At 38.9% G+C, this 19,313-nt stretch overlaps 1 protein-coding gene across 9 annotated transcripts in view; it reads left to right on the top strand.

The window, feature by feature from the left end:
• IFTAP (intraflagellar transport associated protein) overlaps positions 1 to 19,313 on the top strand; it is a 65,807-nt gene that overhangs the window by 42,578 nt on the left and 3,916 nt on the right. For 5 of the 9 annotated variants that reach the window (XM_060606409.3, XM_060606407.2, XM_060606410.2 and 2 more), the window contains 6 exons: positions 342 to 415; positions 1,894 to 1,965; positions 3,342 to 3,408; positions 13,863 to 13,957; positions 14,280 to 14,419; positions 14,986 to 15,013. In XM_060606409.3, the coding sequence (XP_060462392.1) occupies positions 342 to 415; positions 1,894 to 1,965; positions 3,342 to 3,408; positions 13,863 to 13,957; positions 14,280 to 14,419; positions 14,986 to 15,013 (476 nt within the window). The remainder of the gene's footprint in view (positions 1 to 341; positions 416 to 1,893; positions 1,966 to 3,341; positions 3,409 to 13,862; positions 13,958 to 14,279; positions 14,420 to 14,985; positions 15,014 to 19,313) is intronic. The other 4 variants (XM_060606414.3, XM_060606415.2, XM_060606412.3 and 1 more) reach the window with 3 other exon arrangements.

The raw sequence follows: 19,313 nt of genomic DNA, 5'->3' as shown, positions 1-19,313 counted from the left end.
CTTATTTCTTTTTGAGTGGGGGAGAGGCAGAGAGAGAGGGAGAGAGACAGAATCCCAAGCAGGCTCCATGTTCAGCATGGAGCTCAATGTGGGGCTCAATCCCATGACTGTGAGATCATGACTGGAGCTGAAATCAAGAGTCAGGTGCTCAACCAACTGAGCCACCCAGGCACCCCAGAAATAATTTTGTAAAGTTAAGAGTGCTCAATCCCTCAAGCATTCAGCTTGTAGATTTCTTTGAAAAACATTTTTTTTTTTGGTTGTTGTTTGCAAGAAAGATTCCCAATAAATGTAAAATTAACTAGACTCCGTGTGGTGGATGTTTTATAATATCATTTCAGAAGATAACGTGACCAAAAGAGGAGCATTTGGAACTGATTCTTCAGAAAATGTATTTCCTTCAGAAGAGGAACAGGTAATACCCCACATTTATAGAAACAGGAAAAAAACCATTTTTTTATGAATTAGAAGAAGAGAGAAAGAGAGTGTAAGAACATAAGAAACATTGGACAGTACTGGATCAGTAACTCAGACTCTTAATTCTAGGCATGGCATTGGGATACTTCATTGAAAATCATCATTACATTTCATGATTTCAGCAGCCAAAGTTTATGACAGTAACATAGTTATCCCCCAGTTTTTAAGTTCCCTTAAGAAACTGCCATCTAAAAATTCTTATCATTAAAAAAAAAAAAAAAAATTCTTATCATTGTTTACATATTTTAGCTTGTCCTCTACTTGGAAAAAAAAAAGAGTTCCTTTTTATAATTCTCTGTGTAAAGTAGGAATTTCTTTTACCTGCTCTGGATTCATCTTTTTTTTTATTGATTTTTTTTTTTTTTTTTAATGTCTAGTTTTGAGAGAGAGAGACAGACAGACAGATGGCAAGCAGGGGCGGGCAGAGAGAGAGAGGGAGACACAGAATCCAAAGCAGGCTCCAGGCTCTGAGCTGTCAGCATAGAGCCTGAAGCGGGGTTTGAACTCGCAAACCACGAGATCATGACTTGAGCTGAAGTTGGACGCTTAACCAACTGAGCCACCCAGGTGCCCTTGGGTTCATCTCTTAAAGTGAAATCTATTATCCTGGTTTTTCCAAGATTTGATCAATAAATATTGGATGCTCTCTTCCCAATTTTAAAGACTTAATAGACTATATTCGTATTCTCTTTGGCTATGGTTCTTAACTATCAAGGAATCCTAGTGGAAGCTAGTGTACTTTTTACACCATTTGAGTTTCTACTTTCTAGTTCATCATGTCTTCCTTGTGGTGTTGTGGACAAAAGTGTACATGAGATTGTGGTTTCATACAAGGGAACAAAGTTCTCTGTGTTATTAAAGTGTTTATACATAGCAGAGTCCTACAATTCTTTAATTCCAGAACTTGCTCCCAGTGAGATGATTATGGGACCTAACCATTTTTTTTCCCCTGTAAAGGATTCACTTTCTACTGGCAATCACTGGCAATTGGTATATTTTCTATTGAGTCTTTAACCAGCATGTGAGAGGCAAAGAATTGTCCAATGATATTGTTTCCTAATAACTTGAAAATGTTGTACTAGCATTCTCTGGTTTGTCCTTCAGAGGTTCAATGGGATGGAATGGGAGGTGGGGTAATGAGGTGGGGAGTGTTCCTACTTTACACATGAGAAAACTGAGGTTAAGTAATTTACTCTAGGTTATACTGTGGATGAGTGTAGAAGCAGAAGTAGAAGTCAGACCTCCTGAAAACTATTCCCTGACCACTACTATGACTTAGTGGATCTGGTCCCATCACGCATAGCTAATTAACAAAAACTGGAAGGGGAGTTTTATTGCCCGAGGGGCTACAATGTCAGCTCCTTTATTTTTGGTTGTTTCATTTTCCCATCAATGTGTCCTCACTGTTTTTTTCAGATAGTGATAGATGAAGGCCAAAAAGTTGGCAGTACCTTTCAAGGTGATCTGAGTCGGGCAGGAAAGGTAAAGGTAAGGCTTGATTCAATTTTCTTCCGTGGTTAAAAAAACAAAAAACAAAAAACAAAAAACAACCACAAAGAAAAAGAAAAAGTCAAAACAAAACAAAAAAACCCCACAGGACTCATTTGCTATCTCTCATACAAAATTGGATAATTCAGCACATTTTACTGGTGTTTAAATATCTTTGAAGTATGCTTGGTTGGTGGGGTTCCAGATCTTTTCTCCTGGAAGCGTAGCAAATGGAAGGGGTGTTTCAGTAGAGAAACATGACTCTAGTCACCCTGAACATACACCATTATTAAGAGAAATGGCAGTCTAACAGTTTTAGTACTGAAACCATCATGGTGAAGATAAATTCTTGCTGTCACTTGGATGCCAGGAAATAACTACAGTTATGTACTTACAAGCAATGGAAGCTTCCATTTTTAATTCATATGCCAGAGCCACGGTCTGGGAAGTAGAGCTGGGGGAAGAAAAACCCAGGCTGTGTTTTGAATTCCATTTACGAGATCTGAATTTCTAACTTTATGATATTTCGTTATGAGCATGTTTTAGGTCACGAGCATTTCGACATTATGCCTTTACTCTACTAGGTCTCCTTTATGCCGGTGGTGAAATCATTTTCTTATTTACACTCTGGTATTCACCTGAGATGAATTAGTTCGTGTCTGAAATGTTACCGTTTTGTTAATCTAAAATGTCTCATTGTCAGCTTGCTGTGGAGAGCAGGATTCCACGAGGACTAGTCTTTCATTGAAATGCTGCTATTGTGTCTGTAAAGGTCATTTGCTCTGCTTTTTACCTTTGAAGTAATTTTCAGTTTTATTTGTTCGAAAGAGAGAACACTTGATTTTTGGCCCTGCTCACCTCTCTTGTGATTTACCTGGGGCAGGATGATTTTATTTCCAATGAACCTTTCTCTTCTGCTTTCTTTAGTTTCTTCTCTCTGACTCTAGAGTGAAAAGCCCATTATGGTAATAGCCAGACCCAACACCATCATTTGGTTGAGAAGCAAAAGCAATAAAACAAAAACAAAAAACCAGAGTCACTGTTTTGGACTGTCTTGGTAGTAGTATATATCCTGGGAGAGAATCTGGGAACAAAGTCCCTTTTCAAAAACTCCTCAGACCATCCTTTCCCTTTCAGTATAGAGATCTTACTATCGTGCCTATAAAACCCAGGCTAACTTCCAAATTTACTGCTTCTTTCAGATGTCTTTGGGAAAGCACAGTGAACACAAAGACAGTTAGTTGAGACTCAGAAGTTAATGAGAAAAGTGGATTCAGTTGCTTACTTTGAATGCTGTGGAAGGGGGTTCATTGATTCTTAATTGTATTTTTTCAGTAGGTCTCATATACATAACAATGATGTTAATCCTTTTTTAGGTGGACAATTTCCTAGATTTAGAAGATTTGGACATAGATGAAGAGACTCAGCCCCAAATGAGCAAGGGTATGCTTTCTGTTTCCTCTCTCTACTGCTTGACCTCTTTCCAGAAACTACAAATAAGACTTTAGACAGGTTTTTCTTTCTTTCTTTCTTTTTTTTTTTTTTTTTTTTTTTTGGCAATCCCTACCTGCACTTACCCTGACGTAGGGAAAACTACAGTCCTGCAATTTCTTTTTCAGTAACAAAGATTTCAGCTGAAAGGTCAAAGCCTGTTGAAGGTTGTAAACTCTTTGGTAAAATGAAATAAAGATGCCCCTCCCTGCCCCCACCCCATATGGTTGAGTTTCAGATAATTTTAAGCCATTTGAGTCAAACCCTTATTTCTTAGAAGTACCGTGTAAATTGAATTATTTTTGAGTGATACCTAAAGTATCAATCGATCATAGAAATCATAAAAATAGCAGAATTCATCGTAAAATAAAAACATAAAATCAAAATCTTCACTAAGTATTTTTTAAATATATAAGCCAAACATTTACGACTAAAGATACATTGTAAATGTTTCTTTCAGGGCATTTTCCCATTTGGGCTGGGCTGGGAGAGGCTTAATGTTAGTCCATTGATGTTTATGTAGATGAGGCCTTTTTCCTTTCCTGCTTAACATTACTGTGTAAACATAGGTGTCCTTTTGTTGCTCAAAAAACCTTCGAAATACATTCAAAATTGGAGTCGTTTGGTTTGGAAATTCCTGTTCCTAATTTAATATGCAAGAATATCTTAAAGTTAATGTTGAATGTTAGGAAAGGGGCAGTTTCTCTGGGGGTTTGGTTGCTGGTGTTGAATTGTTGTTTACAGTCTTTAGGTAATTATAAACATGGATGACAGTGATTATTGTTGGGGAGGGTGATTAATTTATAATCACCTACACATTACAGTGTGGGTGTTGTTAGTTCCGGGGATGGTGACTCTGTGTAAACTGGTTGCATGAAAGTCCCTGCTCTGGCTCCTCTGGTTGCCCAAAATTGAGAGGTTCTGGTAATTGGGAATAATGAACATTTTTATTCTGCTCTGAAACATCACACTACTCCACGGAAGGGAGTGTTTCTCATGCACCTTGTTAACCAGTAGACTTTACAGATTTTTTCCTTACTTACTTGGTTCAAGTGAGATCAGAGACCTAAAGGAATCATGCTCCAGAGAGAGGTTCTTTTAACTTTAATACCCCAGGCAGCTCTGAATGTCTCTATATAAGCAGCTTAAGGGGACCGATTGGATTAGAAGGGGTAACTAAGGACTTATCAGGAAGCCAAGTTTGTAGAGAAAACACACTGTTTGGGGGAAGAAGAGATGTTAAAAACGCAGATTCCTGGGTCCTATTCCCAAGACAGAGTCTAAATCAGAAGGTCTTTAGTGAACAGCTAGTGCTCTACATTTTTAACCACTATCCCAGGGGATTCTGATTCAGTTGTCTGTGGATGACACTTGGGGACAAATGGTTCTAGTTCGCATGTACTACATTTGCAGTATAAACTTAATATTCTAGGAAGGCACAAAAGTAGACAGGTTGGGCATTTTTTCCATGCCTCAGATGTCTTGCTTCCTGCCATTAACAAGAATGTGTGTATACTGGCATAAACCCACTTAGGCCACACATCTGATTTTGGTGATAGCAGTCTTTCAGTTAGCCTTTTTACCTTTCCCATTATTTTTACATTGTTTTCTTTAAACATTTTTTCAAGTTGTATTTTTTTTTTATTACCAGAGCTATTTCTTTAAAGAAAATAGCATATAAACATCTCCCTGCTATAGCAGATTTTTCCAGAAATCAGATAACAGGCAGTATTGCATTTGTGTATAAAAGGTTGCTGAGGCTAAACCAGGTCTCAGTGGACTTGAAGGAGCTAGTCCCCCCTGTCCCATGTGGAAAGCAATGTGCAAAGGCCAGACAGAACAGCAACCCAGGCTTCGGTGATCGATTCCAATTTCTGAAAAGACCACCAGGACTTCACAATTTTCATAATGCACAATCTGGGTCATTTGAAAGGAAAAAAAAAGTTAGTTTGTGCCAAGGTGAATTTTCGTTTGGGCCTAATTTGTATTACACTTCAGGAATGTGAGCAGAAGGCAGATATTTATATCAGATGGGAAATGTGACATTTGAAATAGGCAAGTTGCTTGTATAATCTTGGCAGCTGAGAGGTTTACTGATTAGATTCTGTTGTTATTGTTTAAGCAACAGATTTGCCCAGGGCAACAGGGAAGAGTTGAGTATTGTTTTTCTACCATTGATTTTATTTGCTCACCTTATTTGCTTTCATAAATATTCTCCAAGATTCAGGAGCATGATTCTTTCCTGGGATTTGGCTAATCATTTTGGCAGCTTGGGAGGAGACGGTGTTTCCGAGGAGCCAACTCGGCGCAGCGGTCTTGAGCTGTCGTCTGAGGGACACATTGGCCACCAAGTTTGGTGCCCGGTGTGTCTTTGACATCAAATTAACCCCTTTTGCCTCCTTTGAATTTGAGATAGGTGGTTAACCTGATGGTTACTGTCATACCCGACTCTTACCCAGAAAAATCGTTATTTGGCACAGGTATTAGTTATTGTGCTGAAGCCTTAAAGCAGGAAGAATCTTTTGGTCTTCTTTCTTTATTTTTTCCCCTCATTTGGTCCAGCCTGTGTTCTGGCTGAGTGCAAGTTGACTGAAGAGAGTCTTTCGAGGTTTTATTCTCGCATGATGCCGTCTTACACAGGTCTCTTGACCGGTGGGTGTGCTTATGCCTTGGTTATGTTGGGTGAAAAAGGGCAAGTCATTCTGGCTCAAGCATTGGCAGCCTTATCTGATTTTCATTTTCAAGCTCTCTGGTACTCCCAATTCTAAGGAAGGCATTAGTCACCTCTTGTTTCAAAAATTCTTTCCTTGAGGCGCGTGTGTGTCCCAGTCAGTTAACTCTTGATTTCGTACAACTCTTGATTTCGGCTCAGGTCATGATCTCACGGTTCATGGGATCCAGCCCTGCCTTGGGCTCTGTGCTGTCAGTGCGGAGCCTGGTTGGGATTCTCTCTCCTCTCTGCCCCTCCCTGCTCATGCTCCCTCTCTCTCTCTCTTTAAAAGTAAATAAACATAAAAAAAATTCTTTCCTTCTCTGCAACTTCAAGCAGCTTGTGCAGTCTGTGAATGGCCTGGGACTCATTCCACAGACATATAACAACTATGACTGGAGCCTGGAATATAGTGAAGAATAAGCAGATCCAGGTCTGTCCTCATGTAATTCATTAACCAGATGTTAACCAGATAATCACAAATGTAGGATTATAAGTTGTTTTAGATCTCATGGGAACATATGGTGGGGTAACTTAAATTTGTCTGTGGGATCAGAGAAAGCTCTCCCAGAGCCTGAGATCTAAAGGATTTGTACCTGTAACTAGATGAGAGGGGTGGGGGTCAGGATGAGGGGAGGGTGGAAGAGTATAGGAACAGCATAAGGAACAGCATGTGTAAAGGTCCTGAGCTCAGAAAGACATATTTCAGCCAACTTATAGCTTAGGCATTTTGTTTCTTTTATACTTAGGACTGTTAATAATCATTCTTTTATTGCTTAGAAGACTACTAAAAACACTGAGAGAGAAAAATCCTTGCTTCAAAATGTCTCTCTATCCCTGTTCCTCCAGTTTTGTTTTTGATTTTTCCTGTTCTTCCAATTTTTATATGTGCAAACTTACCTACCTATGAAGGCCCAGCTTGAAAGCCACATCAGCCACAGGGGCAAATCTGCCACCCAATCCTCATGATTGTATGAAGAAACTTCCACTCCATTCCTGAGAAGAGAACAGAATTGGGAAGACATTTCTGCCCTTTCAACATCCTCTACCTTTTTCTCTCCAAGGGAAATGTAAGGCTGTATCTACTTAGAGAGATTGGGAAAACAAACTGTGTATATATGGTTCAGTCCCTTTGTTTCTTCTTTTGGGTTCATGCTCTTTGGAAGATGTATGTCTTCTTGTCTGGGTCTTTGCCATCTTTCTTATAATAGACACACTAATTTGATGGGGCCCATGCCTATCTTATCCAGTGGTTTTCAGCCTTAGAGACACAATGGAATCACTTTAAAAAAAAAAAAAAGATACCTGGATCCTACCTTTGCAGATTCCTTTTCAGTGGTTTGGTGCATGTCCATTTTAAAGCTTCTCAGTGATTCTCCTGTGCAGTTGAGGCTGACAATTGAGATCCTCCTGTGCATCTCTAGACCTCTGGAGGCACTGCTCTCTGAGGTCCTACTTGAAGGGCTCTAGGGATGTGAAGCCGTTCTTATACTTGGATAGATATGTGTCCGCTGTGTGGACTTTCTGTCAGGTGGAATAGCCTAACGTCTAGACTTGTAGGGAAGCTTGATACATAAGAAGCCCACTTTGTGACGACAGGACAAACGCTATTTTCAAATTCAGCTCTATTGGTTGTAAAGCTCCTATTTTAATCCCCATCTTTTGACTTCTGTATGTATTTCTCTTTTGTTTCTGTACTTAAAGATAGAGGGATATGACCTATTATAACTGTCAAATCCCAACCCCACACAGTGAAATGAGTCTTCCTTCATTGTCCCGACCTTGTCCTTGGATGGGCAGTAATCTTCCTCCTTTTGCACTTCCATTTTATTTATTCTGCATTTTTTTCTCAAAGCAAGTGTTGATGTGTCTCTTGAAAGCAGCATAAGGTTTATATGTATGCATCTACATACATACTATAATTTTGAATTTTAATTGGAGTGTTTAGTTCATTTATACTTAATGTAGTAACTGATATATTTGGCTTTAAATCTAGTATCTTACTATTTTACTTTCTACTTGTCCTGCCAGTTTTATGCATTTTCCCCCTCTCATTTCTGGCCTATTTTGAATTAATCAATTATTATTGTATTATTTCATTGCCCACTATTTTTGCTGGGTTGAAAATTCTAGGGTTGTAATTATTTTCTTTCATTATTTTACAGATGATATTCTATTCTTTTCTGGTGTTAATTGTTGAAACTGTTGAAATCCAGATGTCAATCTTACTGTTGTTCCTTTGAAGATTATGTTTTTCCCTCAGCTAGCTGCTTTTATATTTCTTTCTTTTGTTTTTCAGTAATTTCACTATGACTTGGCATTGTTTTATTTGAATGTATTTTGCTTGGGGTTTGTAGAGATTTTTGTTAAGTACTGGGAAATTCTCAGCTCTTGTCTCTTCAGATATTACTTATGCCTTGAACTTTCCACCGTGTCCCATATATCTGTCTTTTATGGGTTTTTTTCTGCATTTTCCATCCTTTTTAATTTCCTTTCTTGCTTCAGTTAGAATATTTTCAACTATCTATATTCCAGGTCACTAATTCTTTTTCAAATTGTGTCTATCTTCTGTTAAAGCCATCAATATGTCAATTATTTTAGGTTAAAAAAATTTTTTTTAAGTTTATTTGTTTTGGGGGAGGGACAGAGAGAGGGGGAGAGAGAGAGAATCCCAAGCAGTCTCCACACCATCAGCGCAGAGCCTGATGCAGGGCTCAAACTCATGAACCATGAGATCATGACCTGAGCCAAAACCAAGAGTCAGAGGCTTAACCAACAGAGCCACCCAGGTGCTCCTCAGTTATTTTAGCTTTTAAAAGAGATCTGGAATATCTGTTTTTATAGATTTCAGTTTTGTACTGAAACTCTCCAGTTTTGTAATGTATTTGGGGGGAACATAATCAGTTGTTTTAAAGTTCGTGTCTTATAATGCCAATACCTGGAATCTCCTGTGGGTCTGTTTATTTTATTCATTTTCCCTTTTGATCTGGTATCTTTGTATACCTGGTAATTTTTGTTTGAATGCTGAATATTGTATATAAAATATTATGTAGGGTCTGGATGATGTTATCTTTTTCTAGCATAGCTTTTCTTCAACGTCTTGCTAGCAATTAGAGTAGTAATAGATTACCTTAATCCATTCTAGGGATAGGATGATATAGGATTGGGTTTAAGGCCTTGTGGGGGCTGCTTTACTTCCAGTGCTTGCTTATTCCTAGGGTGTAGCCCTACAAATAAATCACAGCCCCTCCTGTTTGGAGGCCCTAAACTCTAATTTTATCTTCATTGCACTGTGACTCTGTTGGTAAATTCTGCTAAGCTTCTCAGCATCTTAGCCTCTCTCTCCTTTGCTTTTTGGCTTCTCAGCTTCTGCTTGCAAATCAGTAAATGCCATCAGTTGAAAAGCATTTTGGACTGTTGGACTCATTTCTCAGTATGTTCCATCTGTCTAGGATCTTGGCACCTCAAGTCCCAGGCTGCCCTGGTAGCTTGCCAATGCCTTTAAGTAGTTGATTTTTTGGTAACTTATCCAGCTTTTCCAGTGTTATTGGTGGGAGAGTTGGACAGACATTCGTTAGACCAGCAGACCCCTAGGGATGTGGTCTGGGAACTCCTAGGGAAATCCCAAGGTCTGAAGGGCAAATGTGTTGATGTTTGCATTGATGTAGCAAAAGCAGTGTGGGTAAAGATTCTGGTAGCTTAGTGAAAGTCAAGGTAGTGGCACAAAACTATACTAGTAGTCATTGTAATCTTCACTGTCATGGATTTGTAGTTCAAATAAATGCTAGTTTCCATTGACAATGTTTTTGATGAAGTGGTAAAAATGATTAGTTTTGCTAAATGTTGATCCTTGACTACACCTTTTTTAGTGTTTTGTGTGCTGAAATAGCAAGTATGCAAAAAGCACTTCTGCATTCTGAAATACAGTGGTTGTCTCATGGAAAAATGCTTGTGTGATTGAGTGTATGCTGAACTAGTTTTTTTCTTTCTTTCATGGAACAACATTTTTACTTCAAAGAATGACAGACAAACTATAGTTCTCAAAAATGAATGAAGTGAGCCTTCAAGAAAAACAACTGGTAGTGTTCATGGCCAATGATAAAATTGGCAATGGATCCAGTGAAAATTCATTTTTGGAAAACTTGTAGCTAGTACTGTGAGCTTGACAGCTTCCCAATATCTAAAGGCTTTTCTGATAAAGTTCGTAATGCTAACTAATGTGATTTTTATACTGTATAATGAAATGTGTCAACATTTGGAAGATCTACATAAACAGTGAACCAATATTTTCCAAATGACCAATTTATGATGTTATAAAATTATGCATAGGAGAAAGATCCATTCAGTGTGTAAGATAGACCAATGAATTTTAATGTAACAGTATGAAAAATTCACTGAAATAGTTTCAGATTGCACACTGAAACTATTTTTAAAAACGTTATCATTTGTCAAGATCTGGTATAGCATCAAAGAAGAATATCCACAATTATATAAAAAGGCTATTAAAGTACTTCTCTCTTTTCCAACTACATATCTGCATGAGACTAGATTTTCTTCATTTACTTCAACAGAAAGAGCATATTCCAAAATTGAATGCAGAAGCAAATATAAAACGTAGTTTTTTTTTCTCTTAAGACAGACATTTACAAATTTTGAAATTGTAAAACAATGCTTTCTTTCCCACTATTTTCCTTATTTTTGGAAAAGAGATTTTTCATAAAAATATTTATTTTACTATGTAATAGTATTATTGTTACTAATTGAATAAGTATGTATAAATTTGTCAGTTTTAATTTCTAATATGGTGAATGTTGATAAGATCTAACCCACATAAACAAAACAGCTCTTTGGGGTCTTCAAAAATGTTTAAGAACAAGAACCAGTGAGATAGACTATCATAGCCGAAAACTATGTGCTGAAAGCAGTTCTTATCTATATTCTCTTTGATCTGGGGGTTGCCCAAATTTTCAGAAAATTTTGGCCATTTCTGCATGGCAACAAAGGAACAAATTGGTTAATTTTTATGAATATGCCAGGCAGGGGCTCCTGGGTGGCTCAGTCAGTTAAGCGTCCAACTCTCTCTCCAAAAACAAATAAATAAACTTAAAAAAAAAAAAATGCCAGGCAGATTGAAAATTATCTAAATGATCAGATGTCAGGTAAATTGCTTAATTTTTTTAAAAAAATTTAAGTTTATTTATTTATTTTGAGAGAGAGATAGAGAGTGAGCGAGCATGAGTTGGGTAGGGGCAGAGAGAGAGGGAGAGAATTTTGTCAGCATAGAGCCTAACGTGGGGCTTGAACCCATGAACTGTGAGATCATGACCTGAGCTGAAATCAAGAGTCAGATGCTTAACTGAGCCACTTAGGTGTCCCTAGATTGCTTACTTTTTAATGTTGTACTAGACTATGTGATTATAGTTTTTGAATTGTGATTATTGGCTTAATACAGAAGGACACATGGCATCAACACACAGTTTGTACATGTTGAAATTCTTATCATTTAGTTGAGAAAGAAGATATTGGAATGTTTTCAACCCGTCTTGCCCTATGAAATCGAGATTTGCTTTTGAGAGATGCCTTGATTCTACAATGCACATGAGCCAAGATGGTGGTATTTAGTGAAGATGAAAACAAGGCCTTTGGTTGTTTCAGAAACAACCATTAATAAGATCAGATTAAGTTTCACAAAACATTTCAGTTTTAGAGAGTGAGAACTTCAGAAATTCCATTTCCTCCCATCAATGAATACAATCATTTTCCCAAGAGAATGTAACTTACCTATGATTTTAAAATGGCTGAAAGATAAGATAGCCTTCTTAAAATATGCCTTACCAGACTATTTCTGTATGTATTAGTTTCATTCTTCTATAAATCTGTCCTCTTTAGGGTTAAAGCTGTTCAATTTTGTCCTTAATTATTCTCGGATTGATTTTATGTATGAAAATCTTACCCCTCTAATAAAATTTATTTTTTGTGGGGAAGGATTATATACAGTTTACATCATCCACAGTGTCCTATTGGTAGACAGACTCTTGATATTTTCTGTTCAGTTTAAAAGTCGAGATGCAGGGAATTCATTTCCTATCTCAAGTATTTGTTGAGAATTTGCTATGTGTAAGGTGCTGTGTTAGGCATCAGTGAATATGCATTTGTGCATTTTCGGAGGAAACCGAACCTTATTGTTTTGAGAGAATTGTTTCCATGGCAGTAGAATCTTTATGAAAGAAACCATTTTTGTTGAAATCCTACTTTCTCTGCGAACATATTAGGAAGGCAAAGAGTTTCAGCATAGGAATTAGAGAGTGGTCTTCCTCGGCGCATAATATTGTCAATCAGATTTTAAATAGCTCCGAAAACAGAATTGATTTTGATTCACATTTGAACTGATGTTTGCACTGGCAGCCAGTGGGTCTGGTAGTTACTGGTTTTCACATTAAGAGGCCTGAACCTTTCTCTGCTTGCCTTTGTTGTTGGCAGGCCCTGACCAGCCTTGTATCCATCGTAGGCAGTTCCACCAGGGAGATCAATGCGGGGAGCTGGCTTTGAGCTCATAAATGGATATATTAGAAAGCCAATCTTTCCATCAACCTGATTGAGTTTAAAAATGCTTCTTCTCCGGGTATAAAATCTTTCAGTGTAACCATGCTAATGTGCTATAGTAGTGACATTTCTTGGCTCTGAGTTTGGACGTATCATCTGATAGACTTAAATAATTTATGTAATGAAAATGCTTGCTTAGAAGAAGTTCATCATGTGACATAGCGGGCTAAGAGTCTGGGCTGTGCTGCCAGACTGTCCAGCTCTGACACTTTCTGGCTGTGGCACCTTGAATGAGGTTACTCTCAGTGCTTGAAGCCCATTGCCTGGAAAACAGGAAGTAATAGCACTGTTGGGAAGATTAGCTGAATTAATGCATATGAAATGTCAGTTCATATAAGTGTTGGCTATTACTGTTGTTTTTATTTCTGCTAACTAATTAGGTCCTATTTTAAGGTTCCCGTAATTCATCATAGCAAAACTACCTTCTTCACCATACCCCTACCCACACGCGTTCAGTTTCTAGGCTGTGTTCTGTTGCTGGAGTCCTAAGAACTTTGTAGTTACACGTTTTGTGAAGGTGATATCTGCAGTGGTGAGAGATGTATTTCAAATAAGTTTCAGTTTTTGAATATTAATACCTGCTTAATTATCTCCCTATATGTGCTGCCATTGGCAACAGCCACGGCATGCCTGTTGTTAATTAATCACTTCCACTGAGAACTTAATTAGTGTCTTCATTAGGATCATCATGGAGTAGCAGGCAGCGTCATCCTGAGCCAGCTGCAAGTTATTGGCTAGGTCCAGCAGCCCTTCTGGTCCTATGAAAGCTTACACTGACCAGGAGGCCTGGTGTGCTTCCCTTTTTTTTTTTGTCCTCTTTAGAGAAAGTTGTGGAAGATCTGACCGTGAGGCATCCATGTTCTGTCACACATGCAAAAATAAGGCAACATATCCACTTACAATGGATAGATCAAAAAACCCAGATTGGTTATTGAATTCTTGTCATGGTGCTGAACAAACTGGAAACAAGTTGTTGTTGTTTGCAATGTCGAAAATCAGACCATGAATCCTGTCTATGACAGAGTGTTTCATTTTTCTGCTGAAAGTCAAAACTCTTTCCTTCTGGCATCATTGTTTTTTTTAATACACACAGAGTCTGAAATATTGCCAGAGTGTTATGGGATGAAATCAGCCCTCCCATTTCCTGTCTCTCCATCCCTTAGGAAAATACGGGGAAATGAGGCAAAGGTAGGCATCTTCTTGCCTTACTTTTCTGCAGAGGTAGAGTCTGGGTTGGGGGTGAGAGGCATGAGCAGGTCACCCTATAAACAATACTTCTCCCAGACCTTTTGGATGGAATGTAACTCTGGGACAATAAGATAAAAATAAATGCACCAATGACTCCTATTTAATGGAAAACAGAATCCCTTGGGTCAGTCCCCAAATGAGCACAAGCATTGTGAAATGAACGACTTTACTTGAGCATTTCTGCTTCATTCTTTTGGCTATTGTAGGCTTCTAGGTAATTTAGGTCAATTGTGAACGTGGTGAAATATTTTGTATCTCACAGATTTGCTGCTGCTTCCAGGAGAAGTGGAGGAGGACATCCACACACCTGTTCCACCTTACATTCCTTCCGTGGCCCAGCCCTTCACCCCTGAGGTCGAGCTGGTGCCCACTGGGAGAGGGGCACACAAAGAAATGGAAGAGGTACCCCACGGGGAGTTCAATCGGTTTTGAAATTGCCTTGAGTTTGTAACTTGTCCTTTCAGAGAAATGCTGCTATATCTGTGTGCTTTTTAATTTTTCTTAGATTTGGGAAAATTTTAAATTCAAGTTGCTTAATTGCATCACTCTGAGTGCCATCTGTTTCTAATGGGTGTATTTCTTTTTAAACATGGGGAGCAGAGTGCCTGGGTGGCTCAGTAGGTTGATCCTCCGACTTCAGCTCAGGTGGTGATCTAGAGGCTCGTGGGTTTGAGTCCTGCATTGGGCTCTGTGCTGACAGCTCAGAGCCTGGATCCTGCTTTGGATTCTATGTCTCCCTCTCTGCCCTTCCCCTGTTTGCATTCTGTCTGTCTCTCTCTTAAAAATAAATAAACATTAGAAAAAATTTAAAAATTACTGAGAGCTATTATGTTTTTATGTGGAAACTATTTTTATTTCATGATGTATGTCGTGCTATAGGACAGTGTTACCTGGGGGAGGCGCTTATGCAATAGATTCTCTCTTTTTTGTTCTGGACTGGCCATTTTCTTTTTATTCTTGTTTCCAAGGTCCTGTAAACATCTGGTGGTCATTAAGGTAAGGCCAAGCTGTTGTCGCAGAGAATCCCAACAATAATGCAGTGGCTGAAAAGAGACTGAAAAGAGATAGAACTTTGTCTCTCATACAACAGCCTATGGAAAACCTTTAAAGTGAGCATTTGGCACTGTTCCCTGGGGCCATCAGGGGCCCAATTTCCTTCTCTCTGGATCCCCACTATGCCTTAGGACATTGTCATATTCCCCTGGCCACCGTTAGTTACATGTTCCTATTGAGCACAGGGGGTGTTGGGAAGGGTCATCCAGTCATGTCCTTCACAATCAGGGAGAATGGCGTCCCTGCCACATGTCTCTCCCACTTGTACATCTAGAAAGTCGTCTTTTGTCATCCTTTGCAACTCTTCTGTATATACTTTACAAACATGCACTAACCAAGGCTGCCGGTGGTGTTGGGTAAGGACCTTTATCACCCTGTTTACTCCAGCATCAAAGAGTATCAGCTACAAGAAGCTGTGAAGGGCTCTTTATTATTGCTTCCTAATAAAACCCCTAGGGATTGATTATTTGATCATTCAGTTACTACTAGTCTTGTCACCTGAAGATATTCTGTTATGGAAGCAGTCATTCAGTCAAAGGTAGTCCACACATTTCAATTTTAAATTGCCTCTTTCTCATGGAACTTTAGTTTACTGACAGCACAAAAGTATGTCTAGGATGCTTGCAGGCTTATATTAAACCCCCAAATTGGTACCAGATAAACTGGTAGGGACAGCCACTTTTCAATGTGCTTTTTGGATTACAGATTGCTTTCTCTGAGTAATAAGAAATAAAATTGCAATGTTATTTCTGGCAGGAATCAGTTTCTTTTAAAGACTTGTTCATACTCTTGACTTCAGCTGTGACCATACAAATGACTGGACCAACCAGTGGTCATGGCACCTAGTGCCATAGAGGAATTATTATACAATTGTTTCAGTTGATAGGTTACAGAAACGGAATGATTCCTAGAATCTATCAAATAACCAGTAAAAATGCAAGTTAAAACCTTGTACATGATTGTATCTTTAAAAGGAATATAGATTTCTTCCCAGAAAATGTGAACATTTTTTAAATGTTGGAATCAAAATGCTGTGAACAATTTCTGTGTTGGCAAACTTCTGAAACGTAGATGAAGAACTTTTGCTGTTTTTCAGATATCTGGGATATCTTGGTTGGGATTTTTATTTCCAACCACTATTTGTTAGAGAAACTTTTCAGAACTGTCTAGAATCATAATGCTGTATCAACTGTACCTTGGTTTAACAGTCTTAATCTTATTTTAAGGCACCTACTTCCAGAAAAGATCATAAGAATCATTTTCTAGCAAATATGTCTTGTAAGGACCTACCAAGGGACTACTGTGGGCCCGAGATGATAGCTGCTTTCTGTAACTTCAGTCTCAAAAGACGAAAGTGTAGCCTGGATGTCTTGACTTCCTCTTAATTGCCTAAGAAGAGGCCACAAATTACCAGGTTTTACACATATGCATCTCCCCCTTCGAGTCAAACATTTTCCAAGAACCTTCTATATTCTATTTGTGAATACCTTCTTGCCTTAGTTATTCTGTTTTGATGAATTTTGGACAGCTTTATAGATGAAAACAAAATCCACATTAGGAAGATGAAAAATTGTGTGTTGTTCCTCATAGAAGAAACTTTTGTAGTATTTCAACGGGAGATCTCCTGCTTTTCTAGTGCATAATGAGACTCTAAATTTTTTCACCTATAAAGACGGTTTATTTACTATATTACTTTGTAAGATAGCCTACAGCTAAATGCTGCTCTTATTGATTTGAGCATTAGTCCTGTTTTCTTTAATTTGCCTGTGTGGTAATCTGAATGAAAATGATTCCTCCTGTAACAGGGTCTCTCTTAGAATAAGTCACATGAGCAATTGTAAGGAAACTAGCTGTTTTCTAACAGTGTGCAAATTCTATTCCCTGAGAGGCTACAAAAAAGATTTCAATTAGATTTGAAATGAGACCCCTCAAATCCACATATTTCTCTCAGCTCCTTAGGCAAAAATAACAAGTTAATAACTTAATTCACAGTTGTTTTCTTTTTAGTAGCAGGGGATTTGGTTTTCCATTGCACAAATTATTCTCTTTGAAATAAATCAGAATTTCAGTTTGTAATCCAAAAACCGTGGAGTCTTACAGTTTAGAACCCTGAAATGAACCTAACCTGAAGGAAGAGAATTCCCAGTGTGTGCCACAGTAGCCAAGAGCTGAAATACGTAAATAGAATTGCAACTTTTACTGTATTAGAAAAAAAAAAATTTTAATGTTTATTTATTTTTGAGACAGAGAGAGACAGCATGAACAGGGGAGGGGCAGAGAGAGAGGGAGACACAGAACCCCAAAGCAGGCTCCAGGCTCCAAGCTGTCAGCACAGAGCCCAACGGGGGCTCGAACTCACAGACCGTGAGATCGTGACCTGAGCCGAAGTCGGAGGCTTCACCGACTGAGCCACCCAGGCGCCCCCCCTACTGTATTTTAAAAGCTGCCATTTAGAAGATCACAGTGATGTCTTCTGAATTGCAGTATACATCTGCTTTGAATTACGTATGTGACCCTCGTCCTGGAGAACTTTGAATTCACTGATGTGTGTCTTCGTAAGCTTACTTTTCGTTAAAAAGCAAAAAGGTAGGAACCAGTGCCGAGTTCAGTGCTATGCATATGGTAGACACGCAATAAGTGTTGAATGAACAAATAAATAAACAAAAAACCTCACTACCTACCGAGAGTGTTTTTTTCTGGTGTGGTAACATGGTAGGGCCCTTCTCTCTTTTCTTCTCTGTTGGTTCATTCTCCTCAACGTGTAAACGTGTTCAAGTCTCTCGCATCCTTAATGGAATGGAATGAAACAAAGGAAAAGAAAAACAGCCTTCTCTTTACCTCAGGCCCTCTTTGGCTACAGTCTGTTCTCCCGTTCTCATCTAGACTTGAGGAACTGTTAGACTAGCTGCTTCCTTTCCCGTCATGCCTCATTCAGTCTACCACAGAGTGTCCTTGCTCCAGCACCTGCTGGAGTGTATTCAGAATAAAGGTCCCGATTACTCTCTAACTGCCAGATCCCAGTGGACACTTTCCAGCTTTATTTTAATCGACCTCTCTACTGGGCTTCTCACTCCACTGTGCTGGACCCTTGTGGTCCTTCTGGTTCTCCCCTCACTGCTGTCCGCAGATGCTCTGTGCATTTCTGTTTGTTCTTTCCCCGCCTCCATTGGGGGTTTCCCTGCATCCATCCCCGATGAGATGGTGTTGCTCAGGGTTCTGTGCCAAACCTCTTCCCACTTACATACTTGAATCCATTTATCTCTAGGCTACCACCTTCTATGATTGTGCCTCCAAATGTGTATCTCCAGCCTCAGACCTTTTTCTGAGCTTCAGGTTTCTGTTTTCAGTTGCCTGTTGTTATCTCTATCTGGATTCCTTTAGGTGCCTTCAAATCAGCATGTTAGAAACAGCTTACCTTTCTTCACCTGCTTCCCTCCTTGCATTCATCCCCTCCTTCCCTTTCCATATCCAGATCAGTCATCAAGTGCTGCCAGTTTTACTTTCTGATATTTTCACATCTCGGCTCTCAGCTTCCTGTTCTCATTACCTCTTGCCTGGACTGCTTCAGCAGGCTCCTAACTGGCCTCCTTGACTCCAGATCTACCCTTTGTAATCTTCAAAGGAACCTATCTAGATATAACCTCCCAAGAGGGCCGGACATCTTTCTGTTTTGTGCAGACCTATCTGTCCAGCACTGTCTCATTATAGGTGCTCAGTTAAAATTTGAATGCATGAAGGAATTTATCTGAAACGCACAGATGACCAAGTATCTACTTTGCTTTCAAAAAATCCTTCAGTGACTTCATCATCTCTAGGATAAACAGCATATTAGACCATCATGATCTGGCACCACCTTTGTCTCTCGCTTCTCTCTACCTTGACATTAACACTTAACTACTTGCAGAGCCTCACATGTGAAACGTTGTATCTTATTTCCTTGGCCTGTTCCCTAGAACTCTCCTTATCTGCAAAGTTCTTCTTTCCTCAACCTTGTTAACTGATATGACGCTTTAAGATTCTGTTTAGATATCACCTCTGCCAGGAAGCCGTCTCTGATTCTTTCCCGTTGCCTTCCAGTCTGCGCTGGGTTAGGTATCCCTTCTCTGTTCCCAATACTCCCTAACTATGTGATTTGTACTTACTGTATTTTACTGTACTAACTTGTTCATATGTCTATCTCCTTTCTCTGTGATTTCATACAAGTCTTCATCTTTGTATCCTCAGCACCGAGCACAAAGCCTAG

This window comes from Panthera onca, chromosome D1 (genome assembly GCF_046562875.1).
Source record: "Panthera onca isolate mPanOnc1 chromosome D1, mPanOnc1 haplotype 2, whole genome shotgun sequence".
Lineage (NCBI taxonomy): Eukaryota > Metazoa > Chordata > Mammalia > Carnivora > Felidae > Panthera > Panthera onca.
This window is presented reverse-complemented; position numbering and strand designations above follow the sequence as displayed.